The sequence below is a fragment of the Amborella trichopoda genome, chromosome 5 (assembly GCF_054954075.1).
Source record: "Amborella trichopoda isolate Santa Cruz 75 chromosome 5, AtrichopodaSantaCruz75HAP2 v2.0, whole genome shotgun sequence".
NCBI lineage: Eukaryota > Viridiplantae > Streptophyta > Magnoliopsida > Amborellales > Amborellaceae > Amborella > Amborella trichopoda.
Genome location: NC_142340.1, coordinates 37,275,937 through 37,298,075, shown reverse-complemented (window position 1 = coordinate 37,298,075; position 22,139 = coordinate 37,275,937). Strand labels below are relative to the sequence as shown.

General features: G+C 33.0%; 1 protein-coding gene across 1 annotated transcript; it reads left to right on the top strand.

The window, feature by feature from the left end:
* The first annotated feature begins 17,588 nt into the window (after positions 1 to 17,588).
* Positions 17,589 to 17,999, top strand: LOC105420208 (auxin-responsive protein SAUR36-like). Its single transcript, XM_011622953.3, has one exon. The coding sequence runs from the start codon at positions 17,589 to 17,591 to the stop codon at positions 17,997 to 17,999; it is 411 nt and encodes a 136-aa protein (XP_011621255.1).
* Positions 18,000 to 22,139: the final 4,140 nt, after the last annotated feature.

The window sequence follows — 22,139 nt, the reverse complement described above, 5'->3', positions numbered from 1 at the left end:
CACATTTCTCGAAACTATTTGAAGGCAGGCTCTAATATGATGGTTCAAAGCCTAGGATCTATACAAACCGCACCCTTTCTTAAATGGAAAAAATTTATATAAGGGTGAGACTCTAAACAATCAAAGTAAGGTACACCTAAAAGTTTTATAATAAGAGGTTGTTTAGATGCATAAAAATCCTAAAATCAATCATCTTGACATGAAGATGTATGAACATAATAAAAAAATAGATTTTAAGCCTTGGATATACTGAATCTTGTAATACATTTTGTGGACCGTCAATTTTAATTTTTTTTCAAGTGTTCATAGATCAGCGTCATCAACACTTTTTTTTGGGTAATTAAGATTTTCACTATTTTTTAAGCTATAAATTTTATAATTAGATATGAAAATAAATTTTCGTAACATCATGAATATGCGAAGGGGTTGGTCCAATCAAAACTACTCCAACTGCTAGCCAAACCGGTCGAACTTTTTTCTCCATATAAAAATTTAGAAATACATATGGCATAACAAATGAAAAGGTCAAAAAGTTTGATTTTTTAAAATTAGTTTAATACATTATGTAAAAACCAATCAAAATTTGACTTGTTTTATATAAACTTGTGTAAAATATTGTTTTCTTTAGCTTTCCAAAATTCGCTTAATCTTAATCTTTTCCATTTTAAAAAAAAAATTTACATAAAATAGGAACATATTTACTCCATTAAACTATTATACATTTACAGTATTGAAATAACATCTTTCGACACTATTTAAAGGTGTGTCTTATTTTGATTGTTTAGAGCCTCGGACTTATACAAACCACATCCTTCTTGTACCTATTGTTTGGTAATGCAATTTTTTATTATTAAAGACATTTTTGCCATTAGGAGGGGTATGATAGATATTTCTAAAAAACTTAATGTCATTTTATCCACTATAACTAATAAATGTTTATCTTTATATCAAGAATTTACTTTATTTTTTATTAATTACCTAAAATACCCCTAAAAAAAAAAGTACTATACAGTGAGATAAGAATTTCAAGTGTTCAAAACTATTGAGTATATATATATATATATATATGGAAAAAGTTGGGGTTACCCCACTAACTCATATGAACCTATGAGTCAAATGGTTCAGATTGAATTTGAGCCGATCTGACTGTCACGGATGTCCGTTAGTGTTTGAATTTTACTCTTTTTTTTTTTTACAAATCTAAATCACTTGAAATTTTATAAGTGTGTTCATAAAAAATAGGTTAATCTTCTAATAATATCAAAAAAATATTTTACATGAAATAAATTGATCAAAATACCCCTAAAATGTTTCGAGGGGTATTTTGATCATTTTAGTTTTTGCGAATAATTGTTTTATATTTTTATTAGGTGCGCCTTGATGAGAAGAATACACATGTAAAATTTCAAATGATTTGGATTGGTAGAAAAAAAAACTAAAATTCAAGCACTATCGAACATCCATAATTGTCAAATCGGCCCAAATTCAATCTGGGCTGTTGGGCTCATATGGTCCTATACGCTAGTGGGCTAATCCCATCTTTATATATATATATATATATATATATTGTAATATTCGGATATAATTAAGGAAAAATACAAGTAGTATAATACAAGGAATAACTGAAATGTCAATAACAAACCACGATGTGTGTGTGTGATCACCTATTTTAATACTGAAGACAATTTTAAACTGCATTAAAACATTAGATCTTATATATGTATCACAGATTACAAACTATAATCAAACCGATTGAAACATAACAAACTATAAATGAAACAAATCTTAAACAAACACTTTACTGTTTACAGATACAATAACTGGAGAATAACTTCCAGTTGTGAGGACAATATGATGGGAGTGTATGGAAGTTACAGTCACACATTTTAAAAACTAAGATAGAAAACTGAGATAATAAGATAAGAGAGAACCTGGTTTGATGTATCAAAAAGATAGAAAAAACCTGGATAGCATGAGACAGGTTCTGGCTGTGAGGTCGGGACAGCAGTGATGGCCTTGCTTAGAGAGCAAGGGAATGAGAGAGCAAAGGGATGAAGAGAGCAGAGAGAGAGATGAAGAAGGCAGAGAGAGAGCAGAGCGGAGTGTGAGAAGGAAGAAGGTTGGAGACCTGCCTCTGAATGAGGAAGAGTGTTCCTTTTATAAGCAAAGGATGAGGTTGCTTCGTGAAGAAGGAAAGAGCTGAAGTGACTTGATGAGAGAGGTGAGATGACTTGATGAGACCAAAATGGAGAGGAAAGGACATAAAGCAAAAAAGCAAAAAAGGAAAAGACAAAAAGAAAAAGAAGATGCTTAAAGATGCATCTTAAACAGTGACATTTTTGTCTTCTTATGTCAGCATCATAGTGCCTTATTTGTCGTATGTGTCGGCCGCTATAGTGAAGGGCATCAATCATTTGTCGTATATAGTGGCTTGAGGTGATATGTGGTATGGAAAGTAACTTGGGATGATATATATGAGGTGACCTGGTACTGTGTAGTATCTTTATGGTCTTTGGCTGAATTCATTGGGGTCTTCTTCTTATGGGTCTGTTTCTTCCTCTTCTAGGTCTGCTTCTTCAAGTGGGAAATATTTATTGGTGTGCAATGGTGAGGATTGTACGGTTTCATCTGATGAGACCGGTTTTCTTCTTGCTTCTGCAAAGATCTCCTTCATTTGTTGTTCTAGCATTTCTTTGGAAGCATTCGGGTTTGATTGAAGCATATTTCGTAAATATGTGGGAAAGTCAAATGAAGTATTGGCTTTATTATGGTCACTTGGACTTGAGTTATATATAGGTTTTTGTGGAGGTATTCTTTTGAGAACTATAGTTGTGGGATCCATATTAAAGATGTCCCACCATTTAACTGAGATGGTTTTGCCCAGTCTTGGAATATAGGTATGGTCGGTTGTATTATTAACAGAGATTGAATATTCCCATTTCATAATCCATGGGAGTTCGTATAGTGCCACAAACTATAGGTGATTGTCAGTATTATTATCACTATTATTGAACTGCACAAATTGTTCCTGCACTTTTTGGAAAGCAGGAGGTAAAATTGAAGTAGTTGATCCCCAAACTAAAAACCAATTTTTAAACCAGTTAGGGAATCGTTCGAAAATCGGTAATCTGAACTGGATATACCAACTATGAGTATTGTTTGGATTTTGATAATAAAACATTTTATGTCAAGCTTCTATGTATTCGGCATATTTATAATATTTGTATGAAAAATCAGGATTATGTAATTACTTCCCTTGAGCAGGATTGCAACCCCACTCATCATAAGAGAGTAATTTCTTAATCTGGATTTTGGAGTAAGCAATGACTCTAGTATTTTGTTGGTAGTAATGGACAACATATATGGATCCTATTTCTATGAGAATTGTTTCATAATATTCTATAGTTTTGACTCCATTGGTTGGATTCAAATGATTTATCAAGTATAATGGAGCAAGTTTGATAGGGTCCATATTTATATGGTGATCATCAATGGTGATGTCCATAAGGTAGGCTCTTGCAATGTATGAAGACCTAGGAAAATTAGGCTTCTGATTTGATTTGGATTGTGCTTGGGAATAAGCAGGAGTAGATGTATTAGCTCTGGGTAAGTAATTTGGTGAATAGGAGAATTGGAAAGTGAAATGGTTGCCAAATGCGGGAATTCACCTTCAAATGGTATTATATTCAATGGGCGTTTGTCATTGCGAGAATTGCCACGAAAACCCATAAGAGTAGGTGGATGTGATAGAGTAGTATTATTTTTATTAGCTACAAAGAGCTGTAGTGCAAGTGATAGTGGTGATTTTCCGTCGTTAGCGTCAGTGTTGCCCCCCTGCAAAAATTCACGGGTAAGAAAATCAGGAAGAGAATTGGAAGACCCGGGAAGATGTTCAATTGTGAAATCAAAGGCGGACAGGATAGCCTGCCAGCGGGTAAATATTTGTTTAGCAACAAGATTTTGAACATCTTTTTGCAGAATATCTTTAGCAGCTTTACAATCAGTTCTGATGAGAAATTGTTGATTGAGAATATCACTCTGAAATTTTATAACACAATGTACAATGGCAAGTAATTCTTTTTTTACCATAGAATAGTTTTGCTGGGTTGAGTTCCAGGCTTTAGAGGTATACCTGAGTAGTTGTTCCTGATTATCAATGCGTTGCTTGAGAATACCACCCAAGCCTATTTCGGAGGCATCACATTCTATGATTTTGAAAGCAGTAGGACGAGGAAGAGAAAGGCAAACAAGGGTTTTTACCTTTTGTTTAATTAGTTGAACTGCGTTAGTATGAATATGCGTCCATGGTAAAGGATACTTTTGTAATCTATCATGTAAGGGTTTAGCATCTATGGCAGGATTAGGATAGAAATCACTTACATAATTTAAACATCCTAAGAACCTTTGAAGTTCTTTCTTATCGAGTATTTGATCAGGGAATTTATCAGCAAATTGTATTGATCGATCTATTGGAATAATGGTGCCATGATTAATCATGTGTCCTAGAAACCTAATATTGGTTTTAAATAAAGTTATCTTTTTTGCCGATACAACTAATCCGGCATTCTGGACTGCATGAATAAAAGTATTAATATGTTTGATATGTTAATCTATAGATTCAGAAAAGATCAAGACATCATCAATATAAACTATCATAAATTGATAATAAGAATTAAAGACATCATTCATTATTTTTTGAAATTCTGATGGAGCATTTTTTAAACCAAATGGCATTACATTCCATTCATATTGTCCAAATGGTATATTAAATGTTGTTTTGTATTTATCTTGTTATTGAATTTGTATTTGCCAATATCCAAATTTCATATCGAATTTGGAAAAGATACAAGCATTGGCTACTCTATCTAATAAATCTTTTTTATTGGGGATATGATATCTAATCCATCTTAAAACTTTATTAAGAGGTTTATAGTTAATAACTAATTGAGGGACTCCTCTTTCTTTTTCAGCATTTTTATTGACATAGAAAGCTGCACAACTCCATGGTGATGAGCTTGGTCGTATTAACTTTTTCGTTTGGAGGTCATCAATTTCTTTATTGCACGTGTCTAATAAAGTAGTGTTCATTTGTATTGGTCTAGCTTTTGTAGGTATTTGTTTTTCATCAAATCTTTGTTCATATGGTAGACTAATACTATGTTTTTTCCTTTCCCAAAAAGCATTGGGATGCTCACTACATATAGAGGTTTCTATTTGTTGTTGAATTGATTGAATCTTTTGTTGGATCAAAGGATATTGTATTTGTTCTTCTATATACTTATATTTAATTTCTTGTTTTAAAGTGCAAAGGAATTTTTCTCTATTTTGTAACTGACTTTTGACATTATTGATTTCCTTTAGTTTTGGTATCAGAGCCAACAGTAAACTGTTAAGAGTAAAAGTTACAACATTACTGTAGAAACTTACTTAAATTTACATCTAAGAAAGTTGGTCCGAGAGTTAAGACAAGAGACAAAAGGATAAGTCTAGGCAAAGTACCCGCCAAGGCCAAGAAGAGCCGCTTAGGGGAAAACGCTGGACCCTTGATTGTCCAGATTGTCATTATCCTCAACCTACAGATGGCAAATTTAATTAGGAATCTAAAACGTAATGCTGCAACTCAATCTCAGACATTAAGAGTTAAAAATAAGGAAGAGATTATTGTAAATGATATTGAAAATTGTATCCAAAATTGGAATATTCCTAAGGTACCAATAAAAGATATTTATAAAAAAGATCATTTAAATTCAAATTAGGTTATGCTATAAAAACAGTAGAAGAAAGTCTATCAGTAACTTAGAACCAAGAAGACTTTCAATTATTATCAAGAAAAATTATTGAAAAACATAAAGAAAATAATTATAAATATTTGCACATTGGGTTAATCCAAATAGCTATTAAACCTTTAACCCGACTAGCGTTAAACACCTCAGTGCTTGTATGCCTAAGAGATACAAGACACAATAACTTCTCAGATTCACTCCTAGGTATGGTAGAATCCAGCCTATGTAGTGGACCAATATATTTTAATTGCTTTCTAAATTTTTTTGTTTCTTTAACAGACTCAAACATATTAGATATATTATCTATAAATTTGAAAACTCATGGATTTAATATGATACATGGTTCTCAGAATTTAGCAATAGTATACAGAATTTATTACAAAGTAATGAATACCCTTTGTCCTAATATTATGCAAGTTGATAAAAAAGATCAAACTATATTATTTCAAACAAATATAGAAAAATCACATACAATTGTACCCAAAACAATTACTTGGTCCGATATTATTCTACCTCAGTCTTGGGCATTACAACATGCAAATCAACCCCAAGAAGCACCTAGAAATAATACTCCAAACCAAATAATCGAACATCCAGATGGAAACATTGAAATAAAATTCCAACAATCTATAGTCAAGGATGACATAGATATTAATAGGAAATGAATCAAAAAACCATTAATACCTGTTAGAAAATCCTGTCATACTACTCTTGATGTTATCATACTTCCTTCCGCTTCACAACCTATACCATCTTCAGATTTCCAATTACAAGGAATAAGAAGAACGGCTGATCATGTAGTCCTTCCTACATATACTCTTGAACCCAATATAGAGGAATTTCAAACACTTACATTATAAATAGAAGATGATACAGAAGAAGAGATAAATATCAATAATACATATGATGATGAATATATAGCAGCATATTTAGCTGCTAAATTAGAAAGAAAAAAAAAGAAAATTAATATTGATTATCTTAAAAACGATTATCTTTCTTTAGAAAATCAAAATATGAGGAAATGGTATCTTCAAACCTTTCAACCTAGGTTAATCGAATTATTTCATAAAAAATATAATAAATTTCTCAAAAAAGAAAGAGAAACAAAAGGATTTTTTATATGGTTAAAAGAAATATGTATTCAACATAAAATAAATATTCCTTCATTCGATAATCTTCAAACCTTAGAAGAAAAAACATACATTAGCATAGATGGTACTACTACTGCTAGTACACACCCTCCTAAAAAAATTATAATACTCAAAGGAGTAACCCCATTAAGTAAAGGAGAACCACCACAATCTATATATGATATAATTGCCACACCATATTAAATATTACCGAAAGAAATAAGTAAAAAACAAGAACTTATTCCCTATATTGTGAAACAAAACAATTACACTAATTTCTATATGCAATCTTTAGGAAAACAAACAGAACGTATAGAAAGATTAGTTTCGAAGGAGGTAACTCTCAAACCACCTCCAGAACTTAATAAAAATAAATTTCATATTGGTGAAAATAACAAAACCTTAATGGATCAGTTAATAGCCAAATTAGCTCAATTAGACATTAAAGGAATTCCTTCTCCCAAACTCAGTATTCCTACACCAAATATACCTGTTCCATTACCAGAATCTTCAGATAAAGAAAAATAAAAAATTCCAGAGCATGAAACAATGATGCTCCAAGAAGTAGAACCAATTATAGAAGACACCATACAAAACCAAGAAAATGCTTTTATGGATACTACACCTATTGATATAAATAGAATAGCCTATGGTAAAACTTGGAAACCAATTACAGTTTTACCATATTATGAAAGACCTACACCTGTTAATGTCCAGCTTGAGGAAGATGCCATACAACAAGTTGTTTCCTATTCAGGAAGATCAATAGTTAATTGGACAATAGATGGTTTATCTGAATTAAAAATATTAGATGTCATGAGACACATGACAAGGTTTGCTTCTGCAAACAAAATGGCAGGCAATCCAGACCAAGAGGTTGCTAAAGCAATAGTCAATGGATTCACTGGCTGATTAAGAGGATAGTGGGATTTCTATGTTGATGATGAAACCAAAAATAGAATTCTTACCAATACAAGACAATGGACTGCCAGAAATGAGCAAAATCAAGAAATAATTTATACTGAAAGTGATGCAGTAAACACCTTAATATATACCATTACACTTCATTTTGTAGGCAGTACGACATTATTAGCAGCAAGATCAGAAGATCTACTATCTAATCTTCATTGTCCTACATTATCCCATTATAAATGGTATAAGGATGTCTTTTTCTCAAGATTATTAATACGGTAAGATTGTCAATTAGACCATTGGAAAGAAAAGTTTATTGCTGGTCTACCTTACTTATTTGTAGAAAAAGTTAAAGACAGACTTAGAAAGAAACATAATGGAGTTATAGTATACTCAGCATATACACTTGGAGAACTTTCAGTAGAAATATGTGCTAAAGGATTAGCCTTATGTACTGATCTTAAACTCAAAAGACAGTTAGATAAACAACAAATTACCAAGCGTAAAGTACTTGGTGATTTCTGTGAACAATTTGGATACCATATAGATAGGAAAAATACACTTGAAAAGCTATACAAGAAAAAGAAAAAATATAAAAAAGACAAATATAAATCCAAATCAAATAAAATACATAAACAATATAAAAAGTCTAAACAAAAATTTATAAACAAATTCTCTCCAAGTACAAAAAATAAAAAGAAACTTCTAGTATGTTATAAATGTGAAAAAGTTGGTCATTACAAACACCAATGCAAATTAAAAAAGAAAATAGAATCATTACATTTAGATGATTCAATTAAATCAAAATTATATAATATAATCAATTATGATTCAATATCTTCAGATTCTACTGAATCGCAAATAGAACATATTCAGGATGATGACCTTTTATGGACAGAATCATCTGATTCTACAGATTCTTCGACAGACAAAGAATCATCCAATCCAATGAAAGATACTAATTGTCATTGCCCTATACCTACACATAATCTTCACATGCTTACTCAAGAAGATAATCTAATATTAGATATTATTGAGAAAATTACAGATCCAGAAGAAAAAAGATCTGTAATCACTAAATTTATTACATTAACTAAAACAAAAGCAAAAACACCTCCAATTAGTAAAACACCTGATGAATACAATTTTGCTTTTATTATGAAAAGAGTAAGTGAACAACTACTTCTCACCATAAAGAACCTTCTATTTCAGACTTAAAACAAGAAATCAAAGAAGTTAAAAAAGAAGTATATCAATTAAAAACTAGAATTAAGACTTTAGAATTACAAAATCTATCTCAACCAGAATCAGATATAGATGAACTCAAATTCGATCAGCTTATGACATATGATCCTGATTCACCAGGAGATATACCAGAAACTTCAGAAGCCAAACCACCTCTGGTGACTGTCCCCTCTGTTAATTTGATAGATAAAATTATGATTTAAAAATGGTTTGTTCATGTCAAGATAATTGTAGCAAAAGATTATAGCTTTCAAACTTCAGCCTTAATAGATTCAGGGGCTGACTTTAATTGTATCAATGAAGGTTTAGTACCTTCAAAATATTTTGACAAGACAACTCAAATCTTAAATACAGCAGATGGTAGTAGACTCTTTATCAATTATAAATTATCTAATGCTTCTATCTGTAATAACCACCATTGCATTAATACACCATTTATTATGGCTAAAGGATTAAGTCAAGCAGTTATACTTGGAGTCCCATTTCTTACACTTCTATATATATATATATGTTATATATATATATATATATATATATATATATATATATATATATATATATATATATATATATATATATATATATATATATATATATATATATGTGGAAATACTGTCGTAGGTCCACTAGCCTATAGCAACATATAGATCCAACGGTCTAGATTCAAACTGGACCTATCTGACGGACACGACCTTATTTCGTATTTTAATTTTAACTTTTTTTCTACAAAATCCAAATCATGTGAAATTTTAGGCATCAATTCTTCTCATCAACGCATAAAATATTAAAAAATAATTTATAAAGTATAAATTAACCAAAATACCTCTGCAATATTTTGAGGGTATTTTAGTCAAATTACTTTTTACGAAATAGTTGTTTAATATTTTTATTGGATTTTAATATTTTTAAAGAGCACGCACCAAAATTTCAAGTGATTTGGATTTATATAAAAAAATTAAAATACCAAATATAATCGTGATCATTGGATCGACCTATATATATATATATATATATATATATATATATATATATATATATATATATATATATATATATGAAAAAGTCATCTTCACTCATTAAAGAGGGCTCCATACATCCCATTAGCTCCGCCTCGAACCGGGACTGGGGCTAATATTTATAGTTTTTACATTTGCGCCGTAGTTTTTCACACAGACGACGATGTGAAACACATAAGGCTATTTTCCTTGGCCCAATACATGATATGGAATGAAATGCATGTGAAGATGGACACATGATTGTCTCACACTTATGCCAAACCAACTATCAACACATGCTGGCCCATCTTCGCGTGCCTATGCACTGCTACTTCTCTCTCTCCCCACACACTAGACCACAGAGGCCGAGTTCTATATAAACCCTTACCTACTGGTAATGCTACCAAGTATTTTCTTCTTTTTTATATTCTCCTCATACAAAGTTCAGTTCATCTAACCTTTAAACCCAAGCCATGATGATTAACTCTAGGAAGCTCTTGGAGATGACACCCAAATGGTAGAGGCAGTCCTCTCGAGGGAGGCGACAACAATGGAAGTTAGAACCAAAAGATCTACTTGCCGATGAGGGTCACTTTGTCATTTATGCAATCGACGAAAGCCGATTCATGCTTCCAATGGCTTATCTTAACCGTCCAATCTTCAGGGAGTTACTATTGATGGCTGAAGAAGAGTTTGGATTCACGAGATGCGGATTCACGAGATGCGGTCCTCTAAAAGTTCCCTGCGAGGCGTTGGTTATGGAGTACATTATTTCGCTATTGAGCAAAAATCCTCCAATTGAGGTGGAGATGGCATTGATTTCCATTACCACTTGCAGAAGCTCCATAGCTTCTCTTGCCCTATGTCAAGCTGCCCCTGATCATACCATTCTCTCAAGCTTTTGAGTTTGATATGTGGACAATGAGCCCCAAACATTTTCATTTCCTTTCAATCAGAAGGTTCATCTCTGAGGGGGAAGCACTTGCCCCTTTTGTACAGATTACACAATTTTGTTTCAATAGAAATTTAACTCATTATTCTTTATTATCAATTTGGCACTCCAATAATTGTTTTTTCATTTTCTAGCAATTTGAGATGTCTTCAGAGGGAAGTGATGGCCTTATATGGTATTGAGAGACGTTTATTTACGACGTCGATGTAAATATATAGATTAGCCAATCTCAAATGGTTGGGATAAAAGTCGAATGACGATGAGGTAAATACAAACATTCCAAATAATAAGGGCCGTAACCCGGTGCTGGTCCTGCCTTAGCAAGATCCTAGAAGGGGTGGGCTGAAAACGGTCGTAACCTTTTCAATCAATATGTTAATTGGGTATTCTCTTACAACTCATTGTTGAGGATGAAACAATCTGCCCAGTTAGTAGGTCTATTATGTGCTGTACCAAGTTCGCACTAGATAGAGAAAGGTACTATTCGTTTGCCTCAAGTGTCCAGTTAAAAAGTAAATAATTTTCATAATCAAAATTCATGTGTCTCAGCACCTTCAAAATGGCCTAAAATATGCCAAATTCCTGGCACACAATAATATCCTATCTTACAAAATTGTCATAACAAATCCATGTTCTACACTTAATTAATTTACCTAGGTCATACTAAAATACAATCCAGCCAAAAAAAAACGATCACTTTTTTCGTGAAGCCTGTAAAATTTATCTCTGAATCCTTTATTTGAATCAAAACCAAATTTCTGAATGGAATTTTTTTTTTTGTTTTTCTTTGTTCCTAGTCCAACGACAGGAATCAAACTTGACATATGACATAGGAATCTGAGATCCCGTAATGCATCTACATATGCAAACATAGGAATCTGAGATCCCGTGACGCCTCTGATAGCCCACAATATTCCCCATTTGATTGGCATAGTGGCCCCAGTTTTATTAATGTGGATTATAATACACACTTGTTATTAATGTGGTCACTTCCTGGGAATCATTTTTTTGGCCCATCGGTTAAAATGGATTACAAAAACCTAAGGCCCCTACCCGTTTTATTAATAAACTTAGAATATGTTATACGAACAATTTTTATACAACCCTTGGCAAGGGAACATCAGCAACATCAAATAAAATAAAAGGGGTTACAAAGTTTGAGGGGTGAGCATGCCACCCCATTGCTTCATTCACAGAAACCGCTCCATTGGCCAAGAAATCAGCAACCATATTAGCCTCTCTATAAGCGTATTGGATCTTCCATTGATGATTTGCAAAAGATGTTAGCTTGGATATACAATTAGCCAATATTATACGTGTAAAAATCCTAAACTTTCAAATATATATATATATATATATATATATATATATATATATATATATATATATATATATATATATATATATATATATATATATATATATATATATATAAATAAATAATTCTTTATAGTGTAATGGTTCATATAAGTATTATGGTCTTTAGGGACCATCACCATTTTGTTAATTTTTTTTTCCTTTCATTACGATGTCCTTTAGTGGACTTGGGCTTTAAACGTTTCATGTGGAATATAATTGTTACACCTCATGTATGAGGTGTAACTTAATAAAATAATATTATAAGGTATATTAAGAATTTAAATAGGAGAGGTGAGGACTCCCACCCTAAAAATTTTTTGAGATCTTTCTCTCTCTAGTCCAAACGCAGTAAGCTCCTCTCTCTAGCCGAATTTTTATTGGAAGGTCCTTATCAAATATTTTAGGTAAGTGACTTCATTATCTCGAAAAATAATCCGTTCTTTATAAAAATGAAATGAAATAATTTTTTTTTTTTATTATCATGAATTTTAGGCACGATAAATTTTATGCGCAAGCGATCTCATTATTTTGAAAAATAGTCTTTTTAATAAAATTGTGATATTTTATCTATGTTAGAAATTTTAAATGCTGTAAATTCTTAAAAATAAATTTATTTATTTTTCTTATCTATTGTTAGAAAATTTTAGAAACTGTAAAATTATTAGAAATAAATGTGATATTTTTGCTTTTCGTAAAATTATGAGATTTCTTTCTACTATTTTTGAATATTTAGACATTGTAAATTTCATGTGCACATGACTGCCGTATTATTTGAAAACTGATATTTTGCAATTAATTATAGCATTGTCTGTGAAATGTTTATTTGCGAATTAACATCCCATAAATTGTGATAATTCCGTATTCTTGAATTTCTATAAGAATTTTCTTATACATATTAGATTGGCAATTATGCTAGAATGTCTTTATGAACTGCTACCTTTCTAAATTTAAGCCCAAAATATTTGACTGGTTATTTTTGAAATGTTATTGAAAGTGATTGTTATTAATGGTTTCATTGAAATTCATATTAATAATTTCAGTGATATGTTGAGTACATGATATTGTTGCTTTCGGATGTTTAAAGAGATTTAGAAATACTTTAAGTATGCAAGTGGACTCATCTGGTTCGTCGGTGAGGTATAAGTGGACCTATGCGATACGCCGGTAGGGATTAAGTGGACTCATCCGATATGACGGTGAGGTATAAGTGGATCTGCAGAGATTAAGTGGACTTATCTGGGATGCCGATAGGGATTAAGTGGACCCATCAGAACACTGATGGGGTATATAGGTGACCTACTTGGGACGCCAGTAGGGTAATTTGTGAAATCCTTTGAATTATGCACTGCCATTAAAAATTATACACTGTCGTCAATTATTCGGATTATACTTAATTATGCATTTTTTAAAGTGAAACTGTTAATGCATTTCTGTTAATAGATCTCCTTTTTGAAAATATTGATATCTTTCAACCATGATTATTTTTAGGATTATGATGATCACTTACTGAGTAGCCAAACTCATCAAATTATGGTAAACATTTTATTCAGGATAACTGCGGTTTCATTTTGAGTGCTCGTCAAGATCAACTCTGGAAGATATTGTAGTTGTGCTTAAACTTTCTTTTGTTACTTTGTAAGAATTTGCCATTGTAAATTTGTCCTATCAAGAGATGTATATATGTCTTGATTGCCACATCTCAAGAATATCAGTATTGTAAATTTTTGGGGTGTGACATTACGTAATCTCCAAAGACGTTTGCAAAGACGATTCATAGAATCAACAAGAAGCTTGGAGTCACTTTCACATGACAAGAGATACATAATTCAAGTCCCTTGCCAAGGTAATCCCCTTCTCAAGTGCATGAAATTCAATTATGTTATTAGAATTGTTGCCCACTGAAATTAATCTTAACAGGATCATATCTTTTTTAATCAAGTTATTTGTTGTGCTTTGATACCACTTATTGTGCATGGAAGCAATAAATCCGATCGGTCAATATTTGGCAAATAAAGTATGATAAATAAAGTATGGAACACATACCACAAGAACACAAATATTTACGCGATTCACTCCAAAAGGGCTACATCCACAGGCACGGCAAACAGAAAACCACTATTCCAATAAAAGTTACATCAAAGATTTTGGAACAAACCTCGACAAGAAACCCCAAGTCGAGCAAACTCATTTAAACCTGCTCTCCCAAACGGCTCCACTGTCGATCTCTCACTATTCCATAACTAGACCACTTTCTAGAAAGAGAACAATTTTGAGAGCACGCGAGACTTTATCTCACTACAAGGGGAAACAATTGAAAATCTCCATGAGAACCTCTTCTCTACAAGAGATAAGCCTCTCAATCTTCGAGAGTCCAAAAGATACACCATCACAATGTTTCTGTCTCAATGAAGCTCTATTTTCTAGGGGAACCACCATTTTCTCTGCACTTTCGTCCCATATATATAATTAGGAATCCACATAAAATATGAAACTTTCTATTGATATAACATATATCTCAAAAGACCAATAGATAAATCCAATAGTTTTAATCTTTTTGGATTTCTATTTCCTTTAGGAAATTTATCAATATCAATCTCAATCCCACAAATTATGGGAATATTTCAATTCTACATTGATCAATCTTAATCGATCCCACCAAATATAGGATTATCTGATTCTCACAACATATGGAATTATCTCAATCAATCCCACAAAATATGGGATTTCCTTATATGGGTGATTTTGGATAGGACCAAAGTTATTGACCTTCCATAGTCTCCAGGTTCATGTAAAATTCACTAATGCAAATTTCCAAGAGTCCGAATGATATAATGGTTTGCATGTATATTAAAAAAGCAGATTTATTTGCTTCTTCTCTACATGAATGAATGTCCACAAGATTGTATTAGTGAGTAGCTTGTCTATGTGCTGGTGTTAAGTGTGGCAATGGTCCGGGCCTGGCCTAGCTAGGGCCAGACCAGCCTTAGCCCTGGCCTGGCCCTCATCACCATAGAGCTAGTCTAAGCTCGACCTTGGAACTGGTAGGGCCTCGGGCAGACCGAGCCAAAAAATATGAAGAAAGTAGAAAGTAAAAACATTTACTTTTACTTCACCGATTTTGCAATCATCCTTGGCACCTTGATGTGAAATCTAGCTGCTATGGGTGTGCTTAATTTGGTTCAATGGGTGCAGTTGGCATAAGGATGCATCCATAGCTGTAGAGTTATCATGATATATAATTTTGAAAAATGTTCTTAGGATTATCTCAAAATCCATTTTTATATCTAATTATAAAATTTAAAATTTTTAAAATAGTTAAAATCAAGTAGATCTATAAACATATTAAAATCTTGAAAATAGACTTTGTAAATAATATGTTGTAAAATGCACTATTTCTGAGTTAAAATCTTTTTATTTTTCATAGTCATACATCTTGATGTCGAGATGATCAATCAAAGGGTTTTTCGACATTAAAACTAACTTTTCTAATAGATTTTGAGGTGCATCCGTAGTTCTACATTATAAGGTTGCATCCTTATATAAACTTTTCCCTGGTTCAATATCTTAAAATATTTTATCATACTTGAAGAGAGGGGTTTTGTACCAAATAGAAGAAATTTTGTAGTAGGGGATGGTATTACTTCCACATGATGTGTACGCTTGAAGCGTGCAGACAAATGACCACAAACTAGTTTATTTTTATTTTATATTTAGTTTTCATATATTTTTAAAATTCCCTGAGTAAATATACTTTATATAGAGCATAAACGAATAAAAATAAAAATATTTTGAGAAGAAACAATTTACAAAAATACGCCTACATATTTCAAGGGCTTTTGAGTCAATTGTTAGCTCAATATTATTTTTTACTGGTTAAGTGCACTATAAAAAAATGTATCTACTTTTCAAATTTTAAATAAATATAACTTTCAATAAAATTAAAAATAGGAAATAAAACTATTTTACGGCTTTTGGATGTGGCCTGTTCAATCTCAACTACTAAAAAGCTCCTCGTGCATCCTTCCACCTTCCACATCATGTGCACGCGAGACTTTCACTTTGTGGTATACAATCCCCATTTTATTAAGAGGAGGTATAAAGTAAAGGGTGTGGTTTGTATAGAGCCGGGGACTCTAAACAATAAAAGTCAAGCGCACCTTTAAATAGTTTTAAGAAATGTGGTTTCAATACTGGAAATATTTGTGATAGTAGTAAAATATATTTTCATCTTTAATTATAAAATTTAAAGCTTCGAAAATATTGTAGATCGAGCAGATCTATGAAAACTTGAAAATCTTGAAAATTGACGTTCCAAAAACATTATAAAGTGCATTATTTTCAAAACTTTAAATCCATTTTTTTCTTATGTCTATGCATCTTGATGTCGAGATGATTGACTTGAGGATATTTGAGCATCAAAACGATGTCTTCTAGTAAAACATTTTAGGTGGCCTCTAATTTGATTGTTTAGAGCCTCGGCTCTACATGGACTTTTTCCTAAAGTAAGTGGGAGTTAATGTTTTGTTTTATTGCTTTTGGGGGTCAGGGGTTGTCAAGGAGAACGTCTGGATAGGTAAGGTCTCTTTCACAATAAGTACAATCAGTGGGCTTTGTGGTGTCAAGGGTGGAGGGGTATTGAGAACCATACATATGTATATACAATATTCAAAGCTCTTTATTGATAGTTCAAAGAGAACCAGATACCTACAATGCAATGTATGGTGGGAAGGGAATTGAACAAAACATAAACATAGTGGACTCCCTCTCATTCATGACCATGCTCTTAAATATCACAACACCGAGGACCATGGTCCTTGTGCTATGTTTCTCATACACCAACATCCCAAAAAATCACTGCCTTGAATGTGTGGTGAGATTTTTGTGTCGGGCTAGAAACAAATAGATCTTTCATGGACCCCTACACACAAATGAGTGAGTGAATTTTTGTGCAGATGGATACAAACATTCAAGGCCCAACTTGCCAAACCAACTACCCACATATGCCGACCCATTGTAGACCCTGGTTCACGTGCCTCTGCACTACTATCTCTCCCTCTTCATTTCCTTCCCCACACTACACCACACAAGCCATGGATTGCGAGCTCTATATAAACGCTTAACTTTTACTCAATGCTGCAAAGTCCTTTCTGGTTTTCTATATTCTCCTACATACAAGCTACACTCATCTATTCTCTACGCCCCAGCCGCCACGATGATCAACTCTAAGAAGCTCTTGGAGATAAAACCCAAATGGCAGAGCCGCTCCTCTCGAGGAAGACGACAACAATCGGATAATGAACTGAATGACTTAGTGGCCGATGAGGGTCACTTTGTCATCTATACAATAGACGGAGGCCGATTCATGATCCCCCTGCCTTATCTTAACCGTTCAATCTTTAGAGAGTTACTATTGATGGCTGAAGAAGAGTTTGGGTTCACAGGACATGGTCCTCTGATGGTTCCTTGTGAGGCGCTTGTTTTGGAGTACATAGTGTCCCTACTAAGGAGAAACCCCCCAGTGGAGGTGGAGAAGGCATTGATTTCAGTAACCTCATGCAGAGCCTCTATACCTCCTCAAACTGCCCCTGATTTAGCATTCTCCCAAGCTTTCGCGTTTGTTTAATGGACATTGAGCGCCAAAAATTTACATTTCCTTTTTATTGGAAGGTTCATCAGAGTGGCGTAAGCCCTCTGCTGTTATGTACATATTACACAAGTTTGATTGAATAACAAATTCACTCGTTTCTACTTTTTTGTCAATTTTGTTCTCCAATAAGTGCATTTTCTTTTGATCGTTTATGTTCCCAAAGGAGCATAGTGCACATCTACTCCCTCAGTTAGAAGACTTATTTGGGAGGATTTCTTCAATCTAAAATTCTTGGAACCACTAAAGATCTACTAGATGATTATTTTCAAAATAAAAACTTTAAATTTTAATTTTTATTTCACTTAGATCTCACCTCTAAATTTCCATTCAATTTCGAGACATTATTTTTTATGGGTTAAAAAGGTTACATACCCAAAATTTAAGGTCCTAAAATTAATCTTGTATGAGATTTTACCTAATGGAGTAAATGGAAAATATATTCCTACATGAGTTATAATATCTTTTGGGTTTTCCTTTTTCATCCCAAAAATATTTGAGCCTTTGGGAACGTTTCCTTGCAGAATGTAAGACATACCCGGTATATACAGATATGCTCTCATATAGCCCAATTTGTGACCAAAGAGATGACCTTGTAGTTTTATCATTAGTTTTTTGCCTCGGAAAAATATTTGGTGTTATTTTTAAAATAAAACTTTTTAGCTTATCATCATTTGCGTCTTGCCTTTGAAAGAACATATTTTTCATTTTTTGGATGCTTTGTAAAACGTTTAATTTAGAGTTAACATTGGAAAATATAGTTAGCTGAAATTAGTGAGGTTACAAGGATGTCCAATCACAAGTCAGTCAAACACATCTTATTTCAATATTCATTCAGGTATTTTGATTATGTTGCTATTTTCACTAATTTTAATGTGTTGTTTGAGATTAAGCATTGTGATTTGCAAGGATTTCATCAAAGTACTTGGATTTGGTGCTACCCAAAATCACCCACATATGAAAATCTTCTATTATGCGGGATTGAGATTGATATAGATAAGTTTTCTATGAGGAATAGTGGTTCCTTTAGATAGACAGGGGGGCAAGGCCTCCTGTACATAAGATGGAAGGTTTCCTCTTAGAGAGAAGAGAGCTTCCTGTGGACAGAAGATTAAAGATTCCTATGGACAGAAGATTGAAGATTCCTGAAGATTAAGCTTCCTATGGTGCCTCTTGAAGATTCTTAAAGATTGAGCTTCCTATGGTGCCTCTTGAAGATTCCTTAAGATTGAGATATTTGTTTGTTGTAGAGGAGTAGTTCTTATAGAGATTTTGGGTTGTTTACCTATTAGTTAGAGAGAAAATCAATTACTCGTTGCTCTCGCATCTTCATCTAGTGTTGTCAGTAATGGTTGTCAGAAATAAAGATAAGGAAGGGATAGTGGTTTAAAAGCACGACTGTGTTTTGTGGAGTGTTAGAGAAGTAACTGTTTGTTCCAAAATATTTGATGTAACTTTCATGGGTATAATGGATTTCAGTTTGCCGTACCATTGGATGTAACCCTTGTGGGGTGAACCATATAAATCTGTGTTCTTATGGTATGTGTTTCATGTTTTATTTAGTGTACTGTATTTTCCAAAAATCAACTCATCGGGTTTAGAGCTTCCACATACAACAAGTGGTATCAGAACCCGGATTAGGGTTGTCTAGAGAGAGGGGGGCAAGGCCTCTTGTGCATAAGATGCAAGGTTTCCTCTTAGGGAGAATAGAGCTATGGAGAGAAGCATTGTGATGGTACCTCCTGAAGATTCCTAAAGATTGAGAGGCTTGTAAAGAAGTGGTTCCCATAAGGATTTTAGATTGTTTATCCTTTTAGTTAGAGAGAGTCAGTTTCTTATTGCTCTCGCTCTATCTGGTGTTATCGGTAATACTTGTCAGAAGTAAAAAGAATGAAGGAAGAGTGGTTTAAAAGGGTTTGCTTGACTATGTTTTGTTGAGTATTAGAGAGGTAACTCTTTTGTCCAAAATATTTGATGTAACTTTCATTGGTATAGTAGATTTCAGTTTGCCATGCCGGTGTATGTAACCATTATGGGGTGAACCATATAAATATTTGTGTTCTTGTGGCATGTGTTTCATGTTTTATTTTTCATACTTTATTTTCCAAAAGTCAACCCATCGGGTGTAGAGCTTCCTATTTCTCATACTTTATTTGCCAAAAATCAACTCATCAAGTTTAGAGCTTCTTATTTATCATACTTTATTTGTAAAAAATTAACCCAAATCGTTTAGAGCTTCCACACACAAGAAGTGGTATCAGAACCCGGCTTAGGGTTGTCGCTGCAAACAACTCGATGTGCTACTACCTACCTTCCAAGCCTTACCCCTCTCTCTCTCTCTCAACCATACAATTGAAGACCAAATAACTCTATATCAACCCCATCTGTTCCACACAACTCACATCCACCTCTCTCAACTACTTCCCATTCCATTCTTACAAAGTTAATTTATCTTCATTGGAGCCATGATCTACTCTTAGAGACTTTTATAGATGGCTCACAAATGGCAAAAGCACGCCATTAAACAAAGGAAGAGAATCTCCTTTAAAAAGAGAACTCCCAATCGGCGAGGGGGTTTGGTAGCTGATGAAGGCCACTTTGTCATCTATACAATGGATAGAAGCCGGTTCATGATTCCATTGGCTTATCTCAACCACCCCATCTTTCAAGAGTTGCTATCTATGGCGGAAGAGGAGTTGAGATTCACAATATGTGGTCCTCTGCAAGTGCCATGTGTGGCATCTGTTATGGACTACATAGTCTCCTTGTTGAGCAAGAATGCTTGTGTGGAGCTAGAGAAGGCAATGGTTTCCATAACATCATGCATAGAACCTTTGGCTTCCCTTGGCTTGCATAGAAACATCCCTGCCAACAAAATTCTTTGTGGCTTCTAAGCTCATAACCAAGTCATCTTTTTTTTTTTTTGGTATAAAATTGTACAATTTTGTTTGAGTATAATAAAATTACACATTCATTTTATATCACCACCCTTTTTCTTCACTAGTTGCTATTTCTATGGTTCCATTATTTGGGGTTGGCTGCCTCTTACTTGGAATCCAGAGAAACTGAGATTGGTATCATAAGTAAAATGTAACCTGCGGTAATCAGGAACCAGGCTTGGGCTTGAGTTGGCCAAGCTGGCTTGGTTGACTTGGGACCCAGCAAACATCCGGTTCGGGTATTGTAATCATAAAAAAGCTTCCATCAATTGCATAAATAATGATGTGGCCCTGCTCTGCCACATATCCCACTTTATCACTTGTGGTTCTGTCAAAGGAGAGTCTCTTCCTCCATCTCCAGACATTCTTTTGCCATTCAAGAACTTGTTACACTTCATCATGGCTGCAATAATGAGCAAAGACATAATGCTAGAATCTCAAAATATTGGAGAAAACTCTCTCTATATTGATTGATTAAAGAATACACAATACCTGTTATAAATGTACGGCCAATAACAGTTGAGGATAGATACCATCTAACCTTACCATAATCAAGTGATTCCTACCCATATATATATATATATATATATATATATATATATATATGGGTTTGTTTAGAGTTAACAACCCCTCAAAATACAAAGGTTTAAGTTAGAAGGGGTTGTGATGGGTGTATTTATCAAAACAATCATTATTTTTATTAAAAAATTATTTAAATAGGTAATTTTACCATTAAGTAAAGGTAAATTTGAAATTTTCACAAAAATACGATAGCATTTTGGAAGTTAATGTGCTAGAAATTCATTTGTAGAATGTCATTGTCCTTTAGTTAAAATTTCAACTTTACCCCTTATGGATATGACAAAAGTACCATTTGTCTTATAGTAATATTTAGAAAATTGCTCCACAAAAGTAACTTTTTTTAAAAAATAGACTACAAAATTAATAAATCCACCATTCAGAACTCTCTCCATCTTGAACTTTTGTAATTTGAAGGGTTGTGAAGTTTAGATTGTCGCTATATATATATATATATATATATAATATATATATATATATATATATATATATATATATATATATATATATATATATATATATATATATATATATATATATATATATAGATGGAAAAAGTTGGGATTAGCTCACTAGCTCATGAACAAATGAACCCAACGGG